Raw genomic sequence first — 24,583 nt, forward strand, 5'->3', positions numbered from 1 at the left:
CGGAAGCGGGGTATTAAATGTTCAAATGAATCTCAGTCGCGCAGAGGAGAACATACCGACAGTCTGCAGAAAAAATGGACACCCAAGGTGTGCAGGTCCCTTCCCTAACTACAGTAACAGAAGCAGCAGAGTCACATCTGCACCGTACTTTGGAGGCTCACCTATATTTCTTGACAAGCCTAATTAGTTCAGGCAGAAAGCCTATGCTAATAAAGTTATATTGTGCCTGGCATTCAGCTCCACGTTGTCCAGCCCTGCACCCAGTCCAGTGTCTTATAGACATACGAAGCATGAAAAATACTTGCTCAAGGAAGAAAATGACATTTCAAAGTCAGCTTCTGAGCCCTCATTAACCCAGACAACTTGGTCGAATTTGAACAGGTCTGAAAACACTCTAAATCTTGAAAGCCCGCAGGACACCATGCTGTTACAAATCTTGCTTTTGCTCCAAAAGCAAATGCCTCCCAGGAAGCCAAGGCACACACCCCAGGCAAAGGTGGGAGGAAGAGAAAGCAGAGCAACAGGGATCCTCGTTCTTACACTGTACAGTTCTGTTTTCTGCCTATGAAGGATGTTGAGTGAATTAAGGGCTTTTAATGGCCAATTTTAAGTCTGGACTTAAAAAGTCTGATCCTTCTACTCTGTGTTAAAAGAAAGAATTGTAATTCTCATCCAGGACTTTTTTAAGCACCTGCAAGTTTCTAAACAGACTGATAAATGCAAAACTGAAATAATAATTAAAAAAACTCCCAACCCTTCACATGAACAGAATCAAAATGCTAGCCTTAAAAATGGGATGCAAGCTACAGCAACTAATGCTGCACAATCAGGTGATGGTTCTACTAACTCATCACCATCACCCCTTTTTAGTGAAGAGGTTCCAAAGCCACGTAAGTCTACGTTTGCTAGAACAGCAGACTGTATTTTATCCAAGCCACTTAAGAGATTTTAAAGAATAATTATGCACAGTTTTCACCAGGAAAAGAAAAGCCAATTTTGTTTACAATCACATCATGCACATTGACATTTATTTTGCAAGCTTTTACATTCAGACCAAAAGGACTATAGGAAATCTAAGAATTAGAATATTTATACAGGATCAAAATATACACTTTTTCATTACCAGTATAATGAATATGTTAGACAAACTGAAAGAGCTCACATGGCAGAGATGGAGAATTGTTAGTCTCAGTCAGAACTGACCTTTTGCCTCATTCTTTAAACATAGCATTTTTTTTTTTTTTTTGTTAATGACATTTGTTGTAATTCCTTGACGAATTACATGTCCTTATATTAATAGCATTTCCTCAGGTAAATGAAATAACCAAGTACCAAAACAAGGAGCAGTAAAGTACAGCCAGAGATACCCTCTTTGTAAGAACATTAACTGTGTAGGACTGAAGCAGGAATCAGGATTCCAAGGAGATACAGCAAGAGCAAGGCTGCCGTGCTGTGCTACAGACTGCACAGATCACACTGCCCACTTACTTGATGAAGTAGTCTCTTCCATCTCTGTTTGCCGTCATCTCCCATCCATAAGGTGTCCCCTGGTTCAAGCTCCAGGTCCCTGAAGGGTGAGGCCAGCCTGAAGACTTGTTCCTGTGGCTGCAATTTTGGGAGGGGTGGGGGGGACAGAGAAAGAAAAAAAAAGTTATTTGTTTGTTGTATTTATTCTTCAAATTTACTTATTTCACATCATTCACTTGGCATCCAAATACTTTCACAGTTGTGAGATATACCGCCAAAACCTAGGCAAGGGAAAAGAGGTTTGCAGGCCTATTTACATTTGTAGTATTTTCCCAGTAAGTGGGAAGATATACTATCACTTCTAATGGTCTTTGAGCCCAAGTCTTTGGCAGGTGAATCAGCCTCACACCCACAATACTAATTTTCAATAGTTTTCAGGGCAGGAGATGGAAAATATTTTCATTCACCACCATCCTCTGGTCAAACACCAGTTCTCAGTACAGTTTTAGCCAAAAAAACCCACCAAACGAACCAAACCAAACCACCCCTCACATGGCTGCACATCACACACATGGTGCAGTGCCTGGCACAAGAAGGAACATCAACAGCAACTCTCATTGCTAGCAAACCAAACCACTTTTTGTTTCGTGTGTCGGAACGAAGGAAGATTGTAACACTTTTGTATATGGACCTAAATTGATTCAATACGCAGATGTTGCTGCACTTGATCATTATCTATTAAGCTCTTCCTCCAAATAACTTTTGAAAGGCTGGAGTATCTCCGAGGTCACACACTGTGACACATCACTGCTCGAGCACTCTGCTAGTATTCCCACCCTCGAGCAAGGGCCAAGTCATACTGCCTTAAATAAAGGAGTAGCTCCTAACTAACAGCTCACTTAACTAAGGGAGATTGAGCAGCACTCCCAAGGGACAGTATTTCCCCACTAGATCTGAAACACTTTGTGAGATGCCATCTACTGACTAGATACAAAAAAAAAGAGATATGGCTAGCAAGAATCCCCCACAGTTTACCACAGGAAACCTCAACTTTTGCACCGCTGTTTCACCCCTCACTTGCAGGAATTAAAATAAATGTTACCGCACATTCCCACTTTCTGCTGTGGGACTTAGAGGTACAGAAAGCAACAAATAGGTCTTTCATCAAAATTGCTCAGGTCATTAATATCTACGTACAATCTGAAAAAGAGAAAGAGCAGGAAAAGGAGGCAGGGCAACCAAAGATGCTAAAGGCTGGCTGAGAGCACATCACAGGCATGCAAAGAGGAATCAGCACACAACACCAAACACAATCTGAGATTTAGACCAAACCCACACAAAATAACAGCATGTTTTTAATTAGTTGCCTTCTCCCTCTCTGCCTTTTCTCTACCAGTCAAACATATTACAGTTTAGTTTTGCTTGCTAGATTTATTATGTTCAAATGCTAGCAAGGAAATTAGTATTTCTTGCCTTAGACAGAGATGTAAGAACTTATTTCCTTTAAAGGAAAAGAGCGTAATATAACCTGGTGAAAGCTCTTCTGAAGGAATAGAATTGGTCTCCATGGACAAGTCAACAATTCATTGCAAATTGCTAAACTCAACAAAGTTGTACACCGTTAATCTTTCCCAAAGGGGGAATGCATCATTAAAAACAAACTAGCTACTTCCCCCTCCCCCTTTATTTCAAGGATTAATCACTACTGAGAAAAGATATGGTGCTTCAAAATATAATTTACATGTAAAGTAGAGCATTACAATGGAGTGCTAGATATCATCTGATTTACCAATTACATTAAGTACTCTATCTTCAAGGAGTAGAAAAACATTTCTGTTAGCACGTTCAAACACTGGTATTTGCCATAAGACGGGGCTTAAGTCTAATATTTGAACTTGCTAGAAATCTTAATAAAATTACAGTTACTCATGGCTAGTGAAACACAGAAATGTCAGATATGCTACATTACCCCAGATAAATGCAACTAACCCGTTCCTGATCAAAGGAATGAATTAAAAAACAGGCATCTGAGGAAAGAAAACAAATACTTTCAAGGCTCTCTCATGCAGTTTCATGTATATTTGAGCTTAAGCATTTGTTTTTGCATATGCTTGACAGAGAGAGAAAGGGTTGTCCCCATCTTTTAGATGGGAGTCATTCTATGATCTAAGAACGACAACTTAACTACATCTGCAGACCTTGCATTACATTTTATAGTATTTGGGATCCTAAACACTGCAGTTAACTAAACAAAGTAGAAAGTAACCTATTTTATCTGGACTATAAAGGGATACCTGTGCATTTAACACTTTTCACTTTAATTAAATGTTTCACAACCTCTGTGCTATAGTTCCTCCACCTGTAAAATGGGTACAGTGACATTTAAATTCCCACGTAAAGCACATCAAACTTCTATTATCAGATAATTTGTAGGAGCACAGGACAGTGATGATGATCAATACTGTTCCTCTCTGCATTCAAAGTAAGGGCTCATCTTTGTATGGATTATAACATTAGTGGATTTTAAAGTGAATTTAATTCCCCTGAAAGCTTTCTTTAAACCCTTAAAACATTAATGGTGTCAGAACTTATCATATATGATTGGTAATTACTGTCCTACTTAACTATGGATACGTCTATATCTGATCTAGCCCTCCAGACTTTCTTTTAATCAGTGGGAGAGATATTAGCACTTGAGACACTGTATACACCTACATTAGATGTGTGCAAATTGGAGGACATGTCTCCAGACATGGGAAAAATAAATACTCACAAAATGTTTCCTATAGTCATTGTACAACTGAATAATAAATGCTCATGTCATAACTACATAACAAGGTTTTTAAACTCAAAGGTGATCAGTGCTGGTGACTCCCAGCTGCCTGTATAGTCTGAAAAAATGAAAGAATAAACTGAATTATTTATTTTTGTACACCTTCATCCACTTGTTGAATATTATCCTGTTTGTCTGCAAGGATTCTGTTCAACGGCCACTACAAGGGACAAAAGATGGCAAAGACGAGATAAATGCCAGAAGGACTATCAAAGTCTCTGTAGGAAACCATAAGCAGGTCAGGCATTTCACCTGGGGGAAGGACAAAGTCATCTTAGCAGTCTATAAGTCAAGAGGATACCTCAGCGGTGAGCAAGATCATCAGACTGGGACAACTCAATCCAAATCCTACCTCCCTGCAGCTGATCTTGGATAAATCCCTCAGCTTTCTGATCACCATTTGCCACATCCTTCCCTCACAGGCAAAGGAGGAAGAGTACACTAAAAATGCCTAGGTTTCTGGAAGACCTGCACACTTCCAAAGATGGGAAAGATCAAGAAAACATGCCTGCTACCCCAGGAAGCCTGCCCACAAAGGAAGCACTGGCACCGCTGTAACTCACTGCTTGATCTCCATCACCACTTCTGCTTGCTCACAGCGATCATACTGATTGCTGGAGTGCATGTCACTGCATAGCTCTTCGGTGGTAAACTTCATCATGAAAGCCTAGGCCAGCATCATGCCAGCAGAGCTCTGAAAACAAGGCAATGTTAGCTAGGATATCCCATCAACCTGCTTTTGATGTCCTTGCTGCAGAAGTAGAAAACTTGATTCCTCTGAATTGCTTCACATGGAACAATCAGTTCATTAAATCACAGAGGCAGCGTGCAAAGTACTAGTGTGCCCTAAGGGGGGACCTTTTGCCTAAGAATACAATAGTTGAGCCACGGTGAACATCTTCAGGTCAGCCTTTTTTCTGCCTTGTGCCTCAGGCATGACTGAACCATGAGTTCATATGTAAAGTCTCCAGTACTTGACATCAGCAATGTGCCACTTCCACGATATGCAGAACATACTTAGCATAAACCATGGTACAAACAAGAAGTCTGTAATAGTATCCACTTTTTTTTCAAAGATCAAAACTAGAACATTTTGAATTTTTAAATACTGTTAGAACCTAATGTCCAGAGCAGTTTAGATAGTGTTAATGCTGAAAGCAGAGAGCAACACTATGCATTTTTTAAAACACTGAAAAATAAAATGTTTACATTTTCTGGAAAATTCAGTGATAAAAAAAAAAAAAGCATCTACAGATTCAGACAATAAGCATGTAATATTGCCCAAAACTTATTTTTTTTAACTGGCAACTGGAGATTCCTCTCAATAGGTCTTTGCTATAGAAATCTTGATAGACTCTTTAATTGTATCACCTCTATAGCCTAGGCCTGTAAATTTTGTTATAAATTTAGTGGTTTCCTAAACTGGTAGAAATGAAGCTCTTGGACTGCAATTTTAAAACAGCAGAAACTGGCACTGACACAAAAGCGGCATTCCCATCCTCCCGGCATCAAACAGTCCTACTTCACATCACAGCTGCTCTTATGCCAATGCAAGTAAACTGGATCACCTTAAAACTAGCGGCTAGTTTATCCAGACTCATCTCTGCGTACTCCATGGCCTCACAGATGGCTACATGGCAGGAAAAAATCAAGGGCAGGACAAAACCTGCCTGCTTCAGAGAGTCCTTAGACAAAGACAAGACAGAAAGCGCTCGACTAAAATGGAACACCCCCACTTTATTCAGAGTATAAAGTGCCTGCTGGAGCATAACACTCTGTATATAGGATTAAGGTGCCTACCGACCCCAAAGATAGATGTCATGTTTATGCCTACCCTTCTCCATGGACAGGGATACAACAATCCTTGTTTTCTTAGGAATGAAGCTGCACAAAGAGTTAGGTGGTCTGCTGTATCATTGGAGTAGTCTTCACTCCTTTGCCCAAGAATCCCAACTTGCACTCTGCTGATAGATTTAGAACAGCAATAAAAGGTAGTAGCAACCTTGAAATCTTCCTTTTTTTCTTTTTTCTTTAATAATGATTTGAACTGTCAGAAGAGCTCACCAAGCCTCTCTCCATTATCTATCAACAATCCTGGTCAACAGGAGAGGTAACAGATGACTGGAGGGTGGCCAATGTGACGCCCATCTACAAGAAGGGCCGGAAGGAGGATCCGGGAAACTATAGGCCTGTCAGTCTGACCTCACTACCGGGAAAGATCATGGAGAGGATCATCTTGAGTGAGCTCTCACGGCAAGTGCAGGGCAGCCGAGGGATCAGGGCCAGCCAGCATGGCTTTATGAAAGGGAGGTCCTGCTTAACCAACTTGATGTCTTTCTATGACCATGTGACCCGCCTTCTCGATGCGCGGAAGGCTGTGGATGTTGTCTGCCTGGACTTTGGTAAGGCCTTTGACACCGTCCCCCACAGCGTTCTCCTGGAGAAGCTGGCGAATCGTGGCATAGACAAGTGTGCTCTTCACTGGGTAAAAACCTGGTTGGATGGCCATGCCCAGAGAGTTGTAATTAATGGGGTGAAATCCAGCTGGCAGCCGGTCACCAGTGGTGTCCCTCAGGGCTCAGTTTTGGGGCCAGTCTTGTTTAATATCTTTATTGGTGATCTGGATAAGGGGATTGAGTGCACCCTCAGTAAGTTTGCAGATGACACCAAACTAGGTGGGAGTGTTGATCTGCTTGAGGGTCGGCAGGCTCTACAGAGGGACCTGGACAGGTTGGATCAATGGGCCAAGGCCAATGGGATGAGGTTTAATAAGGCCAAGTGCCGGGTCCTGCATTTCGGTCACAACAACCCCAGGCAACGCTACAGGCTTGGGGAAGAGTGGCTGGAAAGCTGCCCAGCAGAAAAGGACCTGGGGGTGTTGGTGGACAGCCAGCTTAACATGAGCCAGCAGTGTGCCCAGGTGGCCAGGAAAGCTAACGGCATCCTGGCCTGTCTCAGGAATAGTGTGGCCAGAAGGAGTAGGGAAGTGATCGTGCCTCTGTACTCGGCCCTGGTGAGGCCTCACCTCGAGTACTGTGTTCAGTTCTGGGCCCCTCACCACAGGAAGGACATTGAGGTGCTGGAGCATGTCCAGAGGAGAGCCACCAAGCTGGCGAGGGGTCTAGAGAACAAGTCATATGAGGAGAGGCTGAGGGAACTGGGCATGTTTAGTTTGGAGAAGAGGAGGCTGAGGGGGGACCTCATTGCCCTCTACAACTACCTGAAAGGAGGTTGTAGAGAGGTGGGTGTTGGACTCTTCTCCCAAGGCAATAATGACAGGACCAGAGGAAATGGTCTGAAGTTGCAGCAGGGGAGGTTTAGATTAGGTATTAGGAAGAATTACTTTACTGAGAGAGTGGTCAGGCACTGGAACAGCCTGCCCAGGGAGGTGGTGGAGTTGCCATCCCTGGAGGTATTTAAGAAACGTGTAGACATGGCACTTCAGGGCATGCTCTAGTGCCCGAGATTGTTGGTTTGTGTCTGTTTGTGGGTGGTGTGGTGTGTGGTTGTGGGTGGTTTTTTTGGTTTGGTTTTGGTGTTTGGTGTTCTGGGATTTTTTAGGTTGTTGGTGGTTTTTTTGGTTTTGGTTTTGTTTTGTTTTTTGTTGGTTGGACTCAATGATCTTAAAGGTCCCATCCAACCAAAAATATTCTGCGATTCTGTGATTTGAAGAAGGCAGAAGCCTGGTTAGTTAGCCTTGGTCATAGTGACCTTCATTCCCGCTCTCTGCAACGTCAGGGAGATGGTTAAATGATCATCTTCATAGGCCTAGATTGAAGAGTCCTTATAGTGCCTCTTTGGTGGAAATCCAGAAAAAGGTATCTCAGAGTTGAAGACCATCTCTGGCATTTAGGGTCCCAGTGAAGAGTTCGAGATTCAGCTCTATCCTAAAGCAGGCATTTGAATTTGAAAGCTTTCTACCTGTATTCACTAGCTCTCCACTGACTCTTATTTGGAGCTTTGACATCTCACTCCATGTAGATGCCAAAATTTGAATTTCAAGCATACGAATCTGGAGGTGAATTCTACATCACCTTCTGAAGAATGCTTTGCAACAAATGGTGTGCCCTTATTGTCAAATTCCTGTATAACATAATAAAATTGGCAATTTTTATTACCTTATTATTTATTCCTCATTCTATACCCCCTTCCAAAACACCTAAGAGCATCACCAAACCAAGTGCAAACAGCTTCCAAGCTTCTGGTACCATTAGTTTTGGTTTTTTAATCTTAAGAGCTGCAGAATTTTGAGGTAGATACCACCTGTCTATTTGTTACTATCTGCTTCAGTAATCTGATCTCTAAGATCACCTAACTTTTCAAACTGGGGCACAACTTCAAAAAAGTCCCCAATAAAGAAGCACCCCTTGGAAATCCTCCTCCAACGCATTGTGCAAAATCTCTGTATGTGGAGCCACGTATAATTTCCCTAAATATAAATAATTTGAAATAGTAATATTCTATGCATGTTTCCTCTTTAGTTATTAGTAACTTTTTAAGCATCTACCTTGGATTTCCTCTGTTGGAATAAAATAGTGGAAGGATTATATTCTAATCTTCTTTTAAAGCAATCCCTTGAAGAACACAGCTGTAACTGCAGTGCATGAGTAAAGTTACAGAACTTGTACTATGAAGATTCACAGTATAATGTTGTGTTTACCACTTGGATATTTAATATTTTGGAATCGTCTCATTTAACATCTTGGTAACTCTCATAGTCCTTCCTTATTTACAGTACTTCTTCATTCCTGAAAGTACTATCTTCCAGGGGGGTAAGTAACTCATTCAAGGCTGACTAACACAACTCAGCATTGCTAATGGACTAATAGCACTGATACGCTGGCTTCTTCATGTTACCATACTGAGTCTTGGCATTTTGAGTCCTGGCATGTACCCTGGCTTCCTTTTACCTCTCTACTTATAGAAAAGCCAGTTCTCTGCCTTTCACATGCCAATACCAAAGTCAGTTTCTCTCCAACCCACCATAAAAGGAAGACATCCTGAACAAAAGCCAGTTACACTCCTAAAATTTGATTACTTTGGGAGCAGGGCTCCACAGCACCCCCTGGGAGGTTAACTCCAGCCACAACGATCCCTAGGAGTTTCCTAGAGGAACACCACAGTGACAATATTTTGTATTATTAGTTTTTAAAAGTAAGAACACCACCTGAAGTTTCTGCAGGGCATGACTACCTGGGACTAAGAGACATGCTTGCGACACAAGAGGAGTTCAATATTGGTCTCTCTATGATATTTAATCTTCCACTGCCTTCAGAATAGAAACCTGCTTTCTCAATCCACTTGTCACCCAGTCCTGTCCCAGAAGACTACCGCACTAAGCTTACCTCCAACCTATCATTTTAACTTGAAAAAATGAGAAAATGAAAGTTTTAAAGACTCTGTAGCTATACTATCAAGATCAATCATCATACCCTGCTATTTAAACTCTCCTGAGGGGCACTGTACAATAGGACAGACGTGATGGACAATAATTTCTGGATCCAAGATCAAGGACACTGAAAGGCTTGTTGTCTCTGCATAGACCAGTACTGTAAACCCCCCAGAAATAGTCCTATCAGAAGCACAAAAGAAGAAAATGAACTGCCCCAGTACTCCACTGTACTAAAAAAATTTTCATCCTGGGTCTCCTGTTACTAAAGCACATAAGTAGAGAAAGGAACCCTAATGACTTCAGATACCCACAGATTCAGATACCCTTCAGATTCTATAGCCTGCATGCTTTCAAGTCTTTCACTGGATAAGAAAGCAAAACAGTTTTAGTCCTCATATAAATGTGTACTATTTTTGAACTCCTGGAAACTCTGTATCAGTTAAAAGAAACCTGAGGAATATCACCCCACAAGTAAGCTTGGGCTTTCAAGTTTGTAATGAAGACAAACATGAAAGGTAGATTCATTGTCCAAGACTGCTTTTCTTATTTAACCATAAGAACAAAATGCTAGAAAAGTAGTTTTGCCCTGTGACACCTGTCCATCTCAATAATCTTGCAACACAACGCCATGCTCTGGGCAAAGGTAGAGTACTGTTGCAATACCTTTCAGGCTTGTCCTGAATTTTCTCCCCGCATCATGCATCATCAGACAAACACAAATGTTATTCAGAAAATTAACACACACACCTTTCTCGCCATCCCTTCCACCCCCTTTCAATCTGGTCTTAATTAGTACTTTCTCTTAGTTTTTTCTATTTTTCTAGTAAGGACTATGACTAAAGCCAAGCTGCCTTTGGCCAGTTGTTCAGAAACTGTGCCCAGCTGTGTCACTTTCTTAGCAGGAGGGCCTAGGCAGTAACTACACCCCAGACTCCAGATGGAGCACATAACTCCACACCTTTTTTCCCCCCTTCCCACCTTCCACAGCAGACACTCTCAATTATTCACAATTTCACAAAGTAACACTCGTTCTTACTCCAAACCAATAACGATACTGAAGGCTCCACTCAACCTTTAAATCCTTTGGTGGAGCAGAAAATAATCCAACCAAGTACAACTCAGAATTTCATACTGAGCTCCTCTAAGGCAGTTTACAATACAGCAGAAGAGATAAGTTTCTAGAAAATCCTGTCAGCCTATTTTTGTCACAGATTACATTAGCTTCCATCTCCTCAATGCCTGAAACTGAGGTTTCTAAATGACAGCCTATGTCTGGGATGAGAAGAGGAGACACTCAAATGAATTCCTCCTCCACCAGTCATTGCTACTGCTGCCAATCATGAGATAACAAGGACTCATGGCCACGTAGCTGATCAGAAAGGTAAGAGATCCCTTTCATCAGGAATCTCCTGGCTGCCACGAGAAAGACCCTGCTGCTGTTCCCCTGCCAGGTAAGTGGGGAAATAGAGCGCCAGCTGCCCATCACTTGGTGGAGGGAAAAGGGGCCATTCCACATGACCATAAAAGTGTCCTCATGGGCTCCTGTCACTTCAACATCAATTCCAGACTCCTGTCTGTATCATGGGCAGGGCAGAGTGATGCAGAACAAAACCGCTGGCTGTTCAAAATGTACACTGTGCCCATTACACCACTGGCGACATGAGGAATGCCTCTGCGTAATCTGAAACTACAGTGTAACATTATCACAAGCTTTGTGCTAATGGTCTACACATAGACCATTTTTCATCACACATCTTCCAAAATCGCTCCTTTGATTTCCTCCCTGTGCTCTACCTCTTGTGGCCAAAGACGTGGGTACCCAAACAGTGCAGCGAAGAAGTACCTACAGCATATGTTTTTGCCATCAGGTAGGTAGAGAGCTCTTCAGCACTGAGTGGTGGCTGCCCACAGAGCCAAGGTTGTCCACTATGGTCCCAGAACTAAAAATCTCATGAAACAAGGTAACAAAAAGTACAGGTAGCACATTGGGAGGAGGGATGAAACAAAGCATGTCAGGCAACACTGGTTTGTTCCAGGGGCTAACAACCCCCATGCGCCTTGGGAAAGGGACAAGGTGAAGGTCTTGTCATTCCCTGAGGCACCCTGCCTGTCCTGGGATGTTTCCTTTCTTATCTCGCATTCCACAATAAGTTTGAAACTCTTGAACATAGGTATAGCTGTTGTTTGCACTGTCCTGTTCAGCAGCAGCTGAGTTTTCCTTTTTTGCAAAAAATGGTCTTGCATTCAGATTCTCTACAGTCACTGCTGTCCAGCTAACACACTTTCATGTCTGTTACTTGTTTTGTTCTGGTTTTCATTTTGTTTGGTTTGGTGGTGGTTTTTTTTTTTTTATTATCTGATATAGGTCACACCTTCCATTCCCCTGTCCTCCTCTCTCTCTATATTTCCATTATTAATAAAGTTGTGCCCCCATTACAAAGAAAACAAAAACCTCCACTATACTTCCTTTCAGACTGCTAGGACTTTTCATGTAAAGGACACTGACTCCATCAGAGAACCAAAGTCCTGAAGGAATTTCTTGTATTGCAAAAGCCAGAAAGTACCCAAAGCAGCAAATAGTGGCTGGGACCTGGATGCCTGAAAAAGGTTCTTTGACTTTCTGTTGTATATGATGCTTTAGCTTCATACTGATGGAAGCTAGAAAGTACAAGTCTCTAAAAACTGATGTGTGCAAGATGTTTTTTTTTGTTTTAATGGGGCTTTTGACCTCAGGCTTTCTCAGCTTTACTCAGTATTTCAGGAAAAAAACAAATAAAGAAAAAAGTATAGGGAGTATATTTGGCTCTTTCTCATTTAGTGAATGGATTACTGGTATTTATTTCTGATTTTTTTTAGAAAAATATGGGTTTTTTTCTCTCAAATTAGCACATGTTGGAAAACCTTGCCATATCATAGCTAGCATCCCCCTATTGCATTGTATGAAAAATTAGTTTGTTGCCTGCTATCTTTAGCATTTATGTCTGGCAAAAATGGCAACTATTTTCAGATGCTAAATTTTACCCTACATAAGGCTTTTAGGAATTTTTTTTTGCTTTAAAGTATTGTTTCCTCTATGCTCATTGAATGTTTTCCTCTTAACTGTTTTCCAATAAAGCGCAGGCGTGATTCACTATTAAGTTTCAGTGAACAGTGCAGGATTTTTTCCATTTCTGCCTCATGGAAAAAAAGTCCTCTAATACCTGTGATAAAGATGCTGTCTAGCTCATTGACTGCATTGTTACTAATAATGAGGGTTTATGGTAGCACAGAGTAGAATGCTGGAAATGCAATGCTGTAAAGCTTAATCGTATTTTAGATAAAAGTAACAATACATCGTATACTCTCTTACCACCTATTACAGAGCTGTTCATTTTATGCCATAAAAATCTGAGGTGTATGTATTCATTAAAATTTGACTGTGCACACAGCACTCCGAAAAGCAAAAGGGAATCTCATTTTTATGCATAGCAAACTTTGTATTTTTTCAGTAGCCTGATATGAATACAACCTGCCTGCTGTGAGCTGACAAATTTTCTATAATCATACACTAGAAAAAGCAGCTCAGAAAATTTTCAAGCATTTCTTGGGACATGGTTTCTGCAGGAGCTTTCTTTTTCCATAAAGAAGTCACCCACATTTCAGGCCTGTGGTCACTAGAAAATTCTTCACAGTGTGCTCTTGCTATAAGGTGACATTTTAGCCTGTAGGACAGTGAAGTTGCATCTGAATGATGCAGTGAACAGGATCAAATTGCCACAAAGGAAACAAAATTGCTTTTCTAATGTTGAATTAAAGCCTGAATTCCTACTGCTTGATTTTGGTAGCAATTCTTTCTAGGTCTCAAGATGAGCTCCAACACCGAAACAGAAGAACAAAAAATATGACTGAATCTTAATTAAGAAGCGAGTACTGCAGAGAAGAGAGAAGATGGAAAACACCCTCATACACTTACTAGTTCTTCAGATTTGAACTATGAAGAATTCTCCCCTTCTCCATTCCAACTTCTTGGGAAATAAAAAGAAATGCTGGGAAAATTAAATAATGCCAAGCTATTTTAAACTTATTTTGTAAATTAAATTAAAATAATACTATCCTCTTAGTTTTTCCGGGGAAAAAAAAAAAAACCCACAACTATTTAAATTATTTTCCCTACTCAGAAATTAGTAAATAATATTTATTATTTAATCAGTGCCCAGTGATTCCAGGAGCAGCTCCAAAAGCCCAGGAGTTTTTTCCTTAAAATACACATTTGATGACCTTGAAATGAGACATAACCACTGATTACTATCTTACCTTGTTTTCCATGAACGCTTAAAATCATTATTTAGAAAAACCATATAATTCTTTTCACAGGAGAACAATAAGGTATAAATCAAATAACACAGGAGTTAGTCTTTAACAAGCTCACTCATCATAAATCTCATTACCAAACTAAAACCATTCTGCTACATTTAAGTCTATTGCAAGCACTATATATGTAAGCACATAATTGTAGTTTAAGGTATTTTTTTGTGATTTTGAGATTAAAAAAGTCTCAATATTCCACTTGGTTTTAAAACAAAATTCTCAAAACTCAGAATATATGAACAAATATTCATCCCCCTATTAAAAGACTAGCTACTACCATGTACTTTTCTAGACTTCACTCCCAGAGTAAAGGTACAAAAAACTTCAGAAAAGGACCACATAAAATATGTGCCTACCAATCTGTTTACGTTCTTAAAATATCTGCAGAGATGCTTGTGTTTCTACTGCTACCATGCTAGAATGCTGGGGGTTTTCTTCCTTTTTTCTTTTGAGGTCCTTTGTATTTCTCTAGGAAATTACGGTTTATATGGTAACCTACTGAGAAATAATGTAAGTAAAGGGCACTTGGCATAAAAGAAGTTTTCACCAGTGGTAAGAAGCCTTCATCCAGATAAGAGGTTATTTAAAGCACTCTGAACGTAAACCCACTCATGAAGCCAAGCAAATTCTAAGCAGTTGCATTCTTAGGAAACCACTAACACTTTGCATGTTCTGTCTCTGAATTATGCTGTAAACCAAGGCACATGCAAAACTTTAATGAATGTGAAAGCAAGTTTAATTTTTTTAAACTTTCTTCCTTGACCTTAATGAGACCACAAAGTACGAGCTAACAAAACTGAGCCAAAATGTCATGTTTCAAATGTAGTTTAAGGACTTACATATGTAAGGGCCAAGTGTAATATTTAACTATGTCTACCAATAGAATGTAAGGTACTTTAAAAACTACGTCATGTAACTTATTGAACATTTGCATGGAAGTTATGCAGATACAGTTCAAAACTGGAGAGACGTGGTCTTAGAGCACCAGTCTCTCCAACACATCCCAGGCCGTACACAGAGGAGCTTAGAGCCAGGTGGGTAAAAGATTTACAAAAAGATTTACAAAATCTTCTTTCCCCTGCATGCTCTACTGGTTAACAACAGAAGCCGTAGTACCCCGAGACTTCAAGGAAATCACAGATTTCCACGCAAGGAGCTAAAAAAGGGAAAAGTTGCAGAGGAAAGACAGAAGGCAAAGTAAGGAAAACAAAAAATGGGGAAAGCTTTAACATTTTACATGAACCTCATCTGCCCAAGAATTCCACCAGAATGAGCACCAGCAACACTAACCTTCTCCGTCATTTTAAAATCACTTTTTTCCAGTATTTATGGCTTATAATACACTGCAGCCAGGAACAATAATCACTGGGGTTTTTTTTTTTTACTTTCAAATTTGTGTCTGAAAAACCTCAGCAGAACACAGAATCAACAGTCTTCTCCCAAGTTCCTGCTGGTGCCCCTTCTATCATTACCTGACCTCACTTTTTCTCGGCAGGCAAACTGCACAGTGAGATGTCAAACTGGTTCTTGTTCCCATTGCACAGGATGTAACTTGACAACAATGTTGCTACAGAACCAGGATGTCAAGCATCGCATCAGATCACCATTTCCTCAGAATGTCAACTTTGAATTAAAAACTGCTTTTAGGTTCTTTATCAACTCAAATGTTCAGATTTTTTTTTGGCCTACCAGGAACTTGTACTTTTCGGCTCCCAAGGAGAATGTTGTTCTGGACAAGAATCAGAAAAGGCAGCTTTTAAGTTACTGTGGGTTCACAACAGAGGGACTGTGCAACTTAGAAAAGATAAAATTAAGGTATTTTATCACTTCCCAATAAGTTTTTTAAAGCATTATACTATAATATACCATAAAATAGTCTGTAGCTGGAACAGAAATGCTAGAGATATTTTAATTATTATCTATGAATACAGCTACTTTTCTGGAGTATAACATTTTATGATTGCAAAGTCACATTTAAAAAGCTGAACTTTTCTGCCTCTTTATGGTAATTGCCTGCAATTTACTTAAAATGTCACATTTTCTTCAATAAATAATGTGAAAGTTGAAGGTATTAGAATTGACAATTCATTATTTGCCTTCCCAAATGGGTTAAAATACACTTTTGTACCCCCTAGATTCCAGAGGCTCAGAAAATCCAGACTTCTGCCAAAGCTTTTGTTCCCAGGCTACCAGGAGTAGCCAAGCAGTGTTTAAACCATGCCCTGATGAGCCAACAATCAAAGACATAAGCAATTCCAGAACACAGCAATATATGCTTTACTTTTTCCATACCTCCTTTGTCCTGCCAGACCTTGTATACAAGAGGCAACTCTGGCAGTAAAAGCAAAGTAAGAAAATGAATAGCATTTTACTGTTATTCCACTGAAGAGGAAGCAGATTTTATCTCTAATCATCATTTGTATCTCTCGTGCTCTTTTTGCATGCCGCATTCCTCACTGCAGACTCCACGTTACTATTTCTCTCCCGTATCTATCCATCTCACCATGTGGTTTTGATTTTGTGATCACCCAGTCATGTACGGCAGCAGAGCATCCAAGGCAGCTATGCCTGGAACCGCAGAAACAAAGCTGTTAAAGCACTGGTGAAGGCTTTACTAAGGAAAGAGAAACAAAAAGGTGCATTTTTAAGTGAATTCACATGGCTGTGCCATTTCCTTTTGTTTGCTTTTAAGATTAGCAGCAAGGCTCAGAGTTTAACTTGAATGTCATTTCTAATACCAGTTGTCCAGAACAAGTGGGCCCACTGCCCATTTTTCATCTTACACAATCAACAGCAAATGCTCTTGCTGAACACTAAGGCAGTAGTGTTCGTGCTCCATCAGCAGGCCACCAACTTGCATCTGTCACAGGCGGATCACAGGACAACTCCATTTGGAAGGGACCTCAGGAGGCCATCTACTCCAAGCTCCCACTCAAAGCATTTCAGCAAGCTTCATGCAAAACAATGTGAAAAACAGGTATTACACTGCAAACTGAGTTGCCTGGAGTTAATTGTACATGCTTAAACACTATTCTATTAATCATTAAACAAAACACAGAGAGAGAGAGAATTGCTTATTCTATTCTTTGTCATTCTTTGGACTATACCCTTGTTCTTTTCATATCAGTATTTCCTAACCCAGTGATTTTTAAAGATAAAATCTGTGAAACAAAATCCTGTAAAGTAAAATGTATTTTTTCTTTAATTTGATTTATCACCTGAAAAGCACTCGGAAGGTAGATAATACTTTTACAACCTAAAGAGAAAATGAGAGATCTTGTTGCATAAAAAGCTCTAGGAATACTAAGGCTCCAGCCACCTAAAAAGCCTAATACCTTATGGTATTAAGCCATCTAGTTATGTATCTGGGCAAATGGACTCATAAATTTCTTGTAATAACAGGTTCTTAAAAATAAAACAACACAAACCCATAACCTAAATGTTTCCTCCTCCCATTTACATCAACCTTTTGTTATATACCATGGCAGGGGTATGGGTATATGTGCTTGTGTACATCCTGGCAAGCTGCAACTGCATCGCCACTGTGACAGCTACTAGAACATATCAAAAAGCTCTCTCAGCTACCTGCAAGGGATAGCTAGGGAAAAGGATACAGGCAGAAGTACAACAGGTTCAGCTAACCTACTTACAGACACTGACAAGCAGCTTCCTAAAGATCTTGCAGCAGAAAATGAAAGTTTCCCTGCAGTCAGAAAATTAGGACTCTGGGACTTACACAGGTTTAATACTGTTCCCTGACACTAGGTTGTGTAGTGCTCCTCGATGTTCCTATTGTAATAAAGATGAACCTGGTTGCAGCTTGTAACTGCATGTTCCAACCGAGGAGTGCACCTACACACATATTTAGATGCAATTCAGGTCTTTGAAATGATGTATTCTCTGCATTTGCGGTTCTTAGAACTTGCTAATAATTGCATTGCTAAGAGGAATGAAATTAGGCACAGTATCAATAGAGGAGAATGTGAGCAAGAGCATACAGAAACACTGAAGTTTAACAGCCGATGGAATTCTGAGATAAACTTCAGTGTTTCCAGGGCAGAAACTGCTATTGTAAAGCTTGGAGTCACCCAGCCAGCTCTACCCTTCACTGTATTTCCTTTTTGCTGTTAAAAGAGCACCACACATGTAGGTTTAATCCATTTAACAGGTGATACATGCGTTGTTCCAGCTACTACTGCATTGACTCCCAATAGCTTCACAACATAGTCTGCAAACTGAGTCTCCTCACGCCAATAGGGTATGCCAGGGACACTGTTCAATTGAACTGGTCCCACCCATCAGCTGTACCACCTCTGGCTTTCATGAGAAGTTCTCAGCACAGAAGATATTCTGGAACTAGAGAGCTATAAATTTGAAGATTATTCAGTGAGAATATGTGATTTGCAAAATAAAACTATGTGTCATCTTCCTGAGGTGCAAGAAAGAAAAAGAAGGCGGGGGGGGGGAACCCCAAAAGATAAAGTGGTAAATGCACAAATTAAGAAATACAATTAATGCAAAACCCAGGAAGCTTTTGTGAAGAGGGAGTAAACAAAATGGCTCTTCTCCTGCTGTCCTGTGCCACAGAGCAAAGGGTGAAGCCCTGTCAGAAGAAGGGCCAGAAGAAGGGATAGCCCATGCCAGGCTAGAGGAAGCTCGGGGTGCCTGTGGGAGGCTGCAGGAGCCTGTTTCAGCCAGGGAAGAAGGAAAAATTACCTTGAGAACAGACACTTTTGTCAGACCCAGGTCAGCTTGAGCTCAGCTTCCTTATCAAGTCCCTTACAGTGGGCAGCAGCAAAACTTAGGGAAGAAGTAACTATCATTGCAAATCAGCTTTTCCCACAGCTGTGGTTATTAAATTACTTAATCTCTTCTTTAACAGAAGCCATTAGGTTACAGATCATCCTTACTATCCTTTCATTTTTTTCTTGCACAAATATATCTTACTTGAGACAGCAACTGTAGACAGAAGCAACCAAAACCCTTACCACGTTCTATTCAAGAGTCACATGGGTGTTACCTTTATTTTTTTGCACTCCTGCCTCCATCGCTGCAAATCTATTTCTAATTCTTTCCTTAATAGAATAAATTAAACCTCTTCTGCTAGCCTAAAGTCTTGGCTGACAGTAACACCAATGTCAGGTGCCCTGGCAGACCCTGAGCTCCACGCTGCTTTGGCCGTGGCGTGCCACTACCGGACCCCCCACAGCACCCAGCCCCCAGGTTTTTGGCCACTCAGCCAGTTGCAGGGCTCCCACACCCTGTGGGGCCATCCAGAAGGATGCCAAAGCCTGCTTGGGATGGGTACCAAACACTGCTGTTTCACGAAGAACAGCCCTTGGCAGCAAGTGCTAGCCCAAGGCTCAGGTCAGCAGGCTCATTTTATCACCCACAACCCTATTATACTTCATGGAGCTATTTTTATTTCTTCAATGTATTAATTCTCCCACCCATTTTCTGAAGCACAGAGCCAGAACTTGACAGCTTACTTACTGTAAAGACATTCAGAAACGTTACACGTGTTCATAAGGGCATAGTTATTTATAAAACAGGCAAAAAAGTGCCTGGTAACAGGAGTTATTAGCCGTGGCATTTTTATATTCCTATTGAAGCTCACCTGAACCTTTAGATGTTTCAATATCCTTAAAAATTTGCTTGCAATGTTTCAGAAAGATAAATCTAAATTTAAAATTACCTAGGTCCAGGTTTTATAAACCTGTTGCTAAGTCAAAGTAACTTGAGACTGTTAGGCATTTTTAAAATAAATTAGTATGTCTGCAAGTACACTATTGCCGAATCATTTAGTTAATTTTTTTTAAAGGTCATACCTTAACAAATTTAAATCTTCAATTTATCACCAACGCCACCAAAAGAATAAATTCAGATATGCCTATCTTTTTAAAATTAAAATTGTTATTTTAATTTATAATTTAAATAAGAGGATTATGTTCTGTTCTTAAGTGACAGTATACTGTTTTTAAAAATTCACTTCAGAGGACAGTATCAGAATCAGAATCAGAATCGTAGTGGTTGGAAGGGACCTCAGAGATCATCGAGTCCAACCAACAGTAAAAAAAAAAAAAAAAAACAAAAAACAAAAAAAAAACCACCACCCACCACCTGAACACACAACAACAACAACCAAACCAAAAACCATCACCCACCCACACAGCACCCCACCGCAAACCAGTAATCTTGGACACTAGAGCATGCCCTGAAGAACCATGTCTACACGTTTCTTAAATACCTCCAGGGATGGTGACTCCACCACCTCCCTGGGCAGCCCATTCCAATGCCTTATTTACATGTAAGAATTACAACTTCACAACACTATTATTGAAGGTATAGGGAGAATCTAATTCCATCTAAGGTGGTGGAAATTTTACGACTGACTTCAGTGGGGTCAGGTTTTTACCCCTGGCGTATGACCAATGACAAACCCTATTACCTGTGTAAAACCTCCGTGGAGCTGCTGAACTCCACGGCACAACTGTTTTTTTCTTTCCCCCCAGCAGGAAGGTTTCTGAAGCTTGTGACAGGTATCTGTTGAGACGGCAGGCACTGGAGAGCAGCACACGCCCAGAAATGTTGCTGTCTACATTAGCATCTCACCCAGTGTAAAATTAGCTGCACAGAACTGACGGCACAAAGAAACAATACAGGGTGGTTTGGATGGTAAATATTTACAGACTGCCAAGTTGAACTGCAACGGCATTAACTCTACTGCTGGGTTAAGTACAGTTGCTTCAGAGAGCTGAAGCTATGAAGTTGATTTACTTTATGTATAAAAAGGATGTTCATTCCTAAACAGGTAAACAGACATCCATCTGCAAGGTTATGCCTTTTTTTTTTTCCCCTCCCCAAAAGTAAATATTTAAGAGAGAATTCAGAGAATAAACTTGTTTTCTTAAAAGTCACCACCAGGAAATTTTTCCCTTTCATCAACTCTGTCAGGACAGGCAGACACTTTGGCATATTTGAAATCCAAGTAGGCAGCAAGCAGTGTTTTTCAAACTGGTCTTTGTGATCTACTGTGGCATTAATAGGAACATTCTGATGTCTACAAGTTTACAGGACACCGTATGAGATTATACTCCCGCCAAAATATGTAAACATCAGTTATTTACCTCTTTTTCTGTCAAATGCTCAATTTACATAATCATTTTAAATTCTTTAAGCATCTTATGACCAACTGATGAATAAGCGTACATAACTGCCATGTAAAAAGCAGAAAAGGGAGACATACAAATATAAGTATCTTTAGTATCTAAAGTATCTATTTAGTATCTTTAAGTATCTAAAGTATATTTAAGTATCTAAAGGGTGGGTTGAAGGAGGAGGGAGCCAGACTCTTTTCAGTGGTTGCCAGAGAGAGGACAAGGGGCAACGGGCATAAACTGGAACACAGGAGGTTCCACTCAAATATGAGAAGAAACTTCTTCACGGTGAGGGTGACAGAGCCCTGGAACAGGCTGCCCAGGGAGGTTGTGGAGTCCCCTTCTTTGGAGATTTTCAAGACCCGCCTGGATGCAGTCCTGAGTAACATGCTCTGACATGCTCTGGGCAATCCTGCTTCAGCAGGGGAGTTGGACTAGATGATCTCTATGGTCCCTTCCAACTCTAAAAAAATTCAGTGAAATTCAGTGAAATATATATATACACATGCAATGCATGAATGAAGTACTGCAAACACCCATCTTGTGAAGTCCTTTACTTTCCCACCACGCTTCAATTCACTTATCTGTTTGTAGCTTTCCACTACTGGCATTCTTCTTCCCAATGTCATTATTTTAGAGCTAGGACCTCTGATTTTATTACAAGTGTCATGATTCTGTCTTTTATTTAAACTTCTGGGAATCTTGTTTTTTTGTTATACTTTCTATTCTGATAGACAAAGAAGTTTCCGGGACTCAAAGCAGAAAAGGAATTCTTTTAACTACGAAATTCCGTGGCAGAAGAGGACTTGCATAAAACTTTTAAACCAGTCCTATTAATGAGATCTGACAAACTTTTAATTGCCCTTCCGTATTTATTCTTAAACAAACTTTAAAAAAAATCTACTTCTGCCCCAAATCACAAACTTAAAAAAAAATAATATAATCCTTCCAAGTTTTGTTTGCCAAGGGACAGGAAATGAAACTTGATGCTCCTTTTCCTGAAAGCTGCAAGGGGTCTAGCAACAATTTTAGCGGAAGGCGTACAATTTCAAGCACACAGTAGAAAGGCAACAGAAAATCCAAATACTGCATTGCTTACCCTGCAATGGAAAAATACATAGACAGAATCAAATTGAAAGAATAAGATACATTACTAAGCCTGCACAGTCCCTTCTTTTTAGCACATGTTGCTAAAGGCTCCACTTCTTCCAACACGCACATTAAGCCAGCGTGTAATTAAGTACCTCACTCCCAAAGAGTCTTTACTGGCGTTATACATCAGTGTTCTCTACTACATGATGGCAAAATACAAGCTACCTTGAAAGACAAGCAAGCTCTACATACTAACCATATCCCTCCCTACACCTCACTTTTTCTGTATCTTACCCTTCAAAGTGTAACTTTTTAAAGAAACTATTTGTGACTACTTCTTTCCTAAATCTCCATGGATTCTCCTTCATTCTCCCATAGTAGACTTCATTGCAGCTGCTCCCTTCAGTTCCTATTCAAAGCAACACCTTGATTTCTTTTCAGACGCCAAGGACACTTTTAAGTTTCTTTCTGGATGAACTACACACGACAGAGTAAAGCGGATCAGCTCTTGCGCTATGGGACAGTGGGAACTTGATATGATCCTTCCCCAGATAGATTTTAAAATCTGTCATCTAGATTAATTTCTCTCTTGCATCCAGACATAATTTTGTTAAAATCTTTTGCCTACCAATCTCACTGGTAACACCAAAGGATTTTTAAAAGATATCATTTATAATTAGAGTACAATTGAATAGCTAAAGTAAGCAACGTAAGTATCCTTCATTAAGGACTTAATCATGTAGAAACAACATTGTTTTGTAGCCAGGCCTTGTTTAGCAACAACCAGTGTTACTCCTGCATCCCGCTGCCACATCAAGAGGCAATGGTGACTCAGAGCCCTGGTGATGAAAAGCCACCACCCTTCTGAAGCAGGTAATCTTTGCAATCATGAATTTAAGAAGTAACTCAATCCTCAGAAGTCACTTTTTTGCTGATGGTTTTGAATGGCTGAAGAGCTACATGGTTTTGCTGCTGTCATTTTTCTGCACCCTGACCACCACCTGCCAGGAAACACAGCACAGCTGGTGACAGCCTTTCTTCAGCTCCATCCCTCTGATGCAGCCATGAGAAACTCTGACTCCCAACAGCCTACCACCAGGGAAAGCAAACCACGATGGTCCTCCGAACCTCTCCTCTCCTCCTTCAACAATTTAAGCAAAAGCCTCCTCCCCTGCCACGAGCCCTGTGGGGTGGCAAGAGCCATGGCAGGCATTGGCTGGGAGCGGGAAGGAAGCAGAGTGGGGCACGAGTGGGAAGATTCAGGTTTGCTTTGAAAGTGCAAGAGCTTCAACTTAAGTGACTGGAACTTTGCTCCATACAAAAGCCAAATGTGAGTTTGCATTTGGCAGCATTGGGCTTAAATTAAACTAAAATGCCTCCTGCCTGGTTCAGGTCTCTGGGTCACTATCCTCTGTTAAGCACTTACGGGTTCGGCATTTGTCCTAAAACCCTGGGCAGCTGCTGAACTGAAATGTTTGTTGTCCTTGACATCCAGCCCTGAGGCCATTAGTAAGTTTTGTGCTGTCTTTACCATGGCAAAAGCTGTTCCCCTGCTGCCAGCCCTCGGGCCTGCTTCCCTAGAGCAGCCATAAGATGCCATGGTTAGACCTAGGACGGCCTGTTACAGCCTCCGCATAGGGACTGCCCTAAATCAATCACAAAAACGTCACCAGCAAAGAGATCAAACCTCCATGTTGCTTGTTACTGCACATTCCCTTTTATCTGTTAAAAAGAAGATGCTGCTCACTTCCCTTCAGTTGTGTCTCCCAGGTCCTCAGCGGCTTATAAAACCCTGTTGTGATTTTCTTTTATTGTTGCTGCTGTTGCATTTTCCTCCACCTTTCCCCCACCAAAAACTTCCGGGAAGGCAGCCATCACACTCTTCCAGGGTTTGCTTTTTATTCCTGCTCTACTTCCTTTTCTATTTTCTTCTGTGTGTATGTGTGTGTGTCTCTCTGTACACACCACCTGTATCTTCATTAATATTTACTGTCTGTTGAGGAGGAAAGCGCTTCTCAATTTACTGGCATATTTACCTCATGTGCTTTGCTGAACACGGAGTCATAAAACAGTGTCCTTCTCCCTTCAAACAATGCAAACTTCATCTGACACCAAATTTCCCTTGCCACCCCCTCTATGTTTTCCGTTACTCGCTCGGTGCACAAAACAATTTGCGATCGCACAGATGCATAACACGATGATCCTTGAATATATTTCTTGGCTCCGTCGCCCACCTTCCTTCTCCCTCCCCTTCACCCTCGTAGCTTGACTAACTCTGAAGGGCAGGGAGCTCAG

General features: G+C 40.8%; 1 protein-coding gene across 3 annotated transcripts in view; it reads right to left on the minus strand.

Moving 5' to 3' along the window:
• The window catches only part of FRMPD4 (FERM and PDZ domain containing 4), a 424,326-nt gene that overhangs the window by 115,452 nt on the left and 284,291 nt on the right, over positions 1-24,583 (minus strand). For 2 of the 3 annotated variants that reach the window (XM_074147683.1, XM_074147675.1), the window contains exons 1-2: positions 3,363-3,397; positions 1,489-1,605 (exon numbers count right to left, since the gene is read on the minus strand). In XM_074147683.1, the coding sequence (XP_074003784.1) occupies positions 1,489-1,605; positions 3,363-3,397 (152 nt within the window). Of the gene's footprint in view, positions 1-1,488; positions 1,606-3,362; positions 3,398-24,583 lie in introns of those variants that run through there. The other variant, XM_074147668.1, reaches the window with a different exon arrangement.

Source organism: Numenius arquata, chromosome 1 (genome assembly GCF_964106895.1).
Source record: "Numenius arquata chromosome 1, bNumArq3.hap1.1, whole genome shotgun sequence".
Lineage (NCBI taxonomy): Eukaryota > Metazoa > Chordata > Aves > Charadriiformes > Scolopacidae > Numenius > Numenius arquata.